Source organism: Monodelphis domestica, chromosome 4, assembly GCF_027887165.1.
Source record: "Monodelphis domestica isolate mMonDom1 chromosome 4, mMonDom1.pri, whole genome shotgun sequence".
Lineage (NCBI taxonomy): Eukaryota > Metazoa > Chordata > Mammalia > Didelphimorphia > Didelphidae > Monodelphis > Monodelphis domestica.
The window spans coordinates 317300164-317306772 of NC_077230.1; the positions used below are offsets into that span (position 1 = coordinate 317300164).

Below are 6609 nucleotides of genomic sequence, written 5' to 3' on the forward strand. Positions count from 1 at the left end.
TTTAAAAAATCTAGCCAATAATTTCATTAATATAGGAACTTCTAGAGTGGAAACGAGCTCTACAGAGTGCCTCTAATTTGTAGTCTTCCAAAAGTGCTCATGGCTTAAAGCACTTACTCATAATATAGACCAGAAGGTGATAGAGTCAGGACTTAAAGCCAGATATTCCTCCAAAGGCCAGGCCTCTTATTGACTCTGCTACCTTGCTTCAATAATGAGATTCTATGTCTTTCTCCTTCCTTCCTTCCTTCCTTCCTTCCTTCCTTCCTTCCTTCCTTCCTTCCTTCCTTCCTTCCTTCCTTCCTTCCTTCCTTCCTTCCTTCCTTCCTTCCTTCCTTCCTTCCTTCCTTCCTTCCTTCCTCCCTCCCTCCCTTCCTCCCTTCCTCCTTTCCTCCCTCCTTTCCTCCCTCCTTTCCTCCCTCCCTTCCTCCCTCCCTCCCTCCCTCCTTTCCTCCCTCCCTTCCTCCCTTCCTTCCTTCCTTCCTTCCTTCCTTCCTTCCTTCCTTCCTTCCTTCCTTCCTTCCTTCCTTCCTTCCTTCCTTCCTTCCTTCCTTCCTTCCTTCCTTCCTTCCTTCCTTCCTTCCTTCCTTTCTTTCTTCCTTTCTTCCTTCCTTTCTTCCTTCCTTTCTTTCTTTCTTTCTTTCTTTCTTTCTTTCTTTCTTTCTTTCTTTCTTTCTTTCTTTCTTTCTTTCTTTCTTTCTTTCTTTCTTTCTTTCTTTCTTTCTTTCTTTCTTTCTTTCTTTCTTTCTTTCTTTCTTTCTTTCTTTCTTTCTTTCTTTCTTTCTTTCTTCAGAAGATCATCAAGAGCTAGGCAATTAAGGTTAAGTGACTTGTTCAGAGTCTCGGCTAGTAAGTATCTGAGGGCAGATTTGAAACTAGGTCTTCCCAACTCCATGCCTAATTTGGGTCTCACTTTGAAAAATAATCTCCTTGGAACAAAATCAGTCAAGAAATTAGCATGAACCAAGAAAACAAAAATAAAGAAATCAGACTGTGGTCAAGTTAGCCAGAAAAATTATCTATAATTATGTGACTGTCCTCCTCAGATTACCCCATTCTGCATGTCAAAAGTATACTAGTGGTGGGCAGCTAGGTAGCACAGTGGATAGAGCTCCAAGCCTGGAGGCAGGAGGATCTGGTTTGAAATCTGGCCTTGAACACTACCCAGCTGTGTGACCCTGGGCAAATCAATTGTCTAGCCCTCACTGCTTTTCTGCCTTAGAACATATAGTACTCATTCTAAGACAGAAGGTAAGGGTTTTCGAAAAAGGAGGTATACTGGTGGCAAGTATGGGCAAAGCTGATGGAAATTTTAGGGTGAATGGTAGGGTGGGAGATGGTGACTTTTTCCAAATTCAAGATATTCTCAAAAATATTCTGAATAATATAAATAATCCTGATGGACAGGTGGCTGAGATGCTCATTTGGTATATCTTTACATATTCCATTGGAGTGTAAACTTAATTCAGATTATTTCAAGATATAAGTCCACTGGCATTTGGATGCCCCCAATTTCCCAATTAAAATCTCCAGTTTTAGAAGTGCCAGAAAAAAGGGAGAAAGCCTTTAGTTCTAATTAGACACAGTGCATGTTATTAATATCAATAATAGCTTGGGAAAATACTGAGAAAATAAGGATTTAAAAAAGTCAATAGTTTCTATTTTCCTGCATCTTGAAATTTCATAGTTTTTAGTTAGTAATACTTATACAGAGTGAAATTGCAAGCTTTAGTAGCTTACAACTGGGCTGACTTTTGGAACACTTCATGGAAGATGGCATCCTTATTTCCAAAATCAATATTGCACTCTTCTTGCCATGTTTATTCAGGAGACGTGATCAGCTTAATTCTCTCATAAGCACCCTGTGGAGTGTGGAGTGTGGAGTGGTTGCAATACCTTGCCAGCACATCACAGACAAGCTAAGCCTCCAATCCTGTAGCCAGTCTTCACAATCTCAGCTTCCTCATTTATGAAATAGGAGTGTGGGACTCAGCAGCCTCTAAGGTTTATTGCAACTGTAAAGTTCTCACCCTGTGTCTCTTTCTGATTATTTACCAGACAGTCAACAATTGTTGAGTCTAAAAGTGATGCATAAATTGGTCCAAAGCAAATTTCAGGCAGGAAATTCAGGATAGAATTTGTAAAATGTTTATCGCAGTACCTGACACAGAGTAGGGACTTTAAAAATGCCTTTTCTCTTCCCCTTTCTTCAATGTCTGTCTTCCCACTAAGAAATTCCCTCAGCATCCTTGTTTATTTTCACCAATTAATTCTTTCCCAACAGTATTTTTGGTGGGAGTATAGATATGAGCTAATGTTGTATTCATACAGCCAGATGTTTCTCTGTTCTTCTTTGGAGATAGAGATGACTGTATGACATAAGAAGGAGGATGGGGCGATTTTCTTCTGTATTGGGGAAAATGCAAAGCTGGTACCTCCTTCACATTAAAGGGAGCCTACAGTCCAAAATCTCCCAGTGCTTTGAGGTCCTTCAAAGTAAGTAATACATGGAAGATGTCCATATAATAGGTGAAACCATTGCGGTATACTACTGCCATATTGCGTAGGAAGCAATGGGAGCAGACAGTTATATTAATGTTATTTGCCAGGTTTGTGGTTGAGCTGAAAAGGCTCATCATCAGTCAGTGGCTGATGGAGAAATAGAGGGCAAGTATGTGTCTGCCCAGAAGATGAGTGACATAGCAGCTGGATTAATGACCCAAAGGCTGGGCCAGAATAGCAATTTTAGACAATCACAATTTAACAAATCATAGTAAGGCAAATGAAGGGTTCTGTCTGAGTGTGTGTGTGGGGGGAATCTCTGGAACTTGGAACTTTGGGAAATTGAGACTTCTATGAGGCTAGGCTAAGAAATAATATATTTTCCTTATCCAAATTCACAGATCCCCTGAAATCTTTGTATGGACCCCTTGGGGAAGAGGTTCCTACTGATGTCTGGTTAGGGTTAGCTGTATTAGCTATGCCGCTCTGGGATGCTGCTGTCTGCCTAAAGATTCATACTATGTTTATGTGAGTGACCCTCAAGAGATCTGGTTTCCATGCTGACAGGAAGCCAAGAATAAAAGAATTCCAATTTGCATTTGGATAGATCTTTTTAATAATAATGGTAACAGCTTAGATTTATATAGCACTCCCTAACAAAACACTTCACATATATATTGTCTCATTTGATAACAACCAGAAGTTACCAAAGGCCAACAACTGTTAATCCTAAAGTAATGCATAAATTGGTTCAAAAAACCCCATGAAGTGGGTATTATTATTATTATCCCCATTTTCCAGATGAGGAAAGTGAGGTCCAAGTTAAGAGAAGTTAAGTGATTTTGCCCAGGAGCTATCCACTGCACCATCCAAGTGCCCTAATTAAAGAATAAGATTTTCTGGAGACTGGCCTATGACTAGCTGCCATGTGTTCTTTTGGTCCTTATTGACTTTTTCAACAAATAATGGATTAGCACAAAAGCCAGAGGAGCTTAGCATTAAGGAAGCATAAACATGATTCTAGATTAAGCGGTCGGTGGTTGGGACTGTACTGGGGAAAACCAAGGTCCAGGCAGCTTTGTATCATTTGAGAATCCTCTTGGAGTGCTGAAATGTGACCTCAAAGGCCAATGTCTTCTGCTCCCTGCCAGATTTAAGAAGCAACAAGGGGAAACAATTTCCTTCTTTTCTTGGGGGATAAGAGAGAAAAGGTAATGGAGAAAATGATGTAAATAAATATAGTAATGCCTCAGGCAGTACTTGCCATGAACTGTATACCCCAAGGCCCTTTCAAGTTGCAAGCAGGTGTTTCCTCGGGCTCCAAACTGCAGTATCTCCAGAGGGATAGACACGCTGGCTGGAGAGATGACCAAGTTCGTCCTGTTTCCACTTCCTGTCAAGCTCTGGTAGAGGCGAACTGCAAATTCGGTCTTTAACTCTTTCAGTTTCTGCCCGAGGTCACCATGTCCTCCCAGGAGACAGTCAGAAGGAAGAAGGAAGAGGATGAAGGTGAAAGGCAGCATGGCGGCTGAGACTGCTGGCTCTGTCCACTAGGAAAGACCATCTGCAATATAGAGGGATGAGCCCTTGGTGGTGCATGATGGTGGAACAAAGAGATAAAGAGATTCATGAGAGACAACAAATAGCACATGCAGAAATAAATGTGAGGAGTGCCTCAAGATCCTTTGTTCATTTGTGTGGGTTGTGTCCCACACTTTATGACTTGGCAAAAATACTTGAATGGTTTTGCTATTTCCTTCTCCTGTTCATTTTACAGATGAGGAAACTAGGGCAGTCAGAGTTAAGTGACTTGTCCAGGGTCACACAGATAGGAAGTATCTGAGGTCAGTTTTGAACCCAGGTCTTCCTGACTTCAGGTCTGTCACTCTATCTACTATGCCACCTAGTTGCCCACCTCAGGATCCTACTGAATGGGTATCCTTTGACTGACCCCTTCTGCTTTTCTTCCCCCCACTACTTTTCATATGATTCTTTTACTCCATACTTAGACCTTCACTTATAATACATTTATTCACACCATTATTGTCCTATTTACATATAGTAACAATAGTTGGTATTTATATAGCACTTTAAGGTTTAAATTATATAATATTTATTCACACCATTCTTATGCCTATTTTCCATATAATAATTATAGCTAGCATTTATATAACACTTTAAGACTTGCTAAGCATTTCTCAAATATTATTTCATCTTATCCTCATAACACCCTGAGATGGACGTGCTATTATTATCATTATCTCCATTTTACAGATGAGGGAACTGCATCAGCAGAGGTTAAATGACTTGCCCAATGTTACATTACTTTTAAGTATTTGAGGCTGTATTTGAACTCAGGTCATCCTGACTTCCGTCCAACATCTAGAGCCACCCAGGTAGCACAGTATATACAGTGCCAGACCTGGAGTCAAGAAGACCATAGGTCAAATAATTGACTAGCTAGTGACCCTGAACAAGCCACTTGTCTGCCTCAGTTTCCTTGTCTGTAAATGAGCTGAAGAAAGAAATGGCAAACCACTGCAATATCTTTGTCAAGAAAACCCCAAATGGAATCTCAAAGAGTCAGACATTATTGAATAACAACAAAAAAGCGATCAAAGGTTAAGTGATTTTTCTGAAGTTATAGAATTAGTGAACAGAAGAGGCAAAACTGAAACCTAGAATTTCTGACCCCAAATCCTGGGCTTTAAAAAAAAAACAAAAAACTATAACAAACAGTTTTTCTTCAGTGAAACGAAAAGCATGACAAACCCAATCTATATAAAATGGCCAAGAACAGATCTCCCCATGTTATTTCTTTAACCTCCATTGGCAAATGTCCCAAGGAGTCTTCAGATGCACAGCCACTTGGCACCACGGCATCTGCTGTTTGTGCTCAGCAACTTCCCTTTCCTGGCAGTGCAACTCAAATACCAGGTGGAGCACCTTGATTCTGGGATGGTATTAGACCCACTTGGGTCTTTTGGGAGACTAGGAAACCAATGGCCCTTTGGCCTCAGGGTCTCTCAGGAATTCCCCAAGCATGACCTTGTCAGAATTGGGGTTTTATTAGCCTACCCTCCTCCCTGCCTTTCCTTAGGTCCATCTTGAGTCTCTTCCCCTTATCTAAAGGGATAGCATCATTCATTCCCATTGCCTGTACTCACCTACTGCTGGGTTTGGGTGCTGTGCTCCTGTGGGTCTTCAGTGTTGCTTCCTTTTTAAAAGTGGAGCTGGGTCTGCTCTGAGTCACAAGATTGCCTAGGAAGGGAGTGTCAGTCGCTGCAGCCTCTGCTGGTGATGTCGGTGCCACTCTGCCCAAATTCCTGAAGGCTGGAAGTTCTGCAGAGATCCAAGCAGAGGGACATGGCTTCGGTTGGTAAAGCCAAGAGCAGGAACCAAAAGGTACATCCGGGGATGGAGGCGACAACTCCTGTCCAAGCCCTGCTCAAGCCTTCTTAGACTTATGACCCAATTGTACCCGGTAAGGAACCCCCTATCTCTCTGTTTTTTTTTTTTTCATGAATTCCATTGATTCCTGTCACCACGGTTTCTGGGTACCAGGCACCTAATGATCCCCCCCCCCAACTTCTATCCCCAGGCTAGGGAAGAGAATACATCATTCAACTGTGTGACATGGAAGTGAGGATAAATTAAAGTCTCTTACTTTCTTAGGATTAAACTTTTACTCCTTTACATCATTCAAGTAAAAAGAGAAAATATATCCGAGTAGCCAAAGATAGGGACTAATTTGCTTTTGTAAAAAGACTTTTAAAGGCACATACTTCCTGCTTTCTAACTGGTGCTAACCCCCTAGGTATTCTTATAGGTCTTGGGATTACCAGCATGGTGGAATGTGTTAGATTTGGACCTGGGTTCAAATCCTATGAGATATTGGACAAGTCATAGAACTTTTCTGGGCTTTAGCTTCCCTGTCCATAAAAGAATTAGATGATCTCCGAGGTTCCTTCTAGTTCTATACCATTGAGTAACATTTCTATGGTAAACATTACCAAATAAAGTCTTCATTTATATATATATGTAAGTGTATTGTGAGTCCTGAAATACACAGACCATGACATTGTCTACCTTAGTCTGTAAACTCTT

The 6609-nt window shown here is 41.1% G+C and overlaps 1 protein-coding gene across 1 annotated transcript in view; it reads right to left on the reverse strand.

Moving 5' to 3' along the window:
* SERPINE3 (serpin family E member 3) overlaps positions 1-5902 on the reverse strand; it is a 44144-nt gene extending 38242 nt beyond the window's left edge. The window contains exons 1-2 of the mRNA XM_056826127.1: positions 5670-5902; positions 3763-4088 (exon numbers count right to left, since the gene is read on the reverse strand). Coding sequence (XP_056682105.1) covers positions 3763-4025 — 263 coding nt within the window. The 5' untranslated portion in view covers positions 4026-4088; positions 5670-5902. The remainder of the gene's footprint in view (positions 1-3762; positions 4089-5669) is intronic.
* Between the last annotated feature and the right edge of the window lie 707 nt (positions 5903-6609).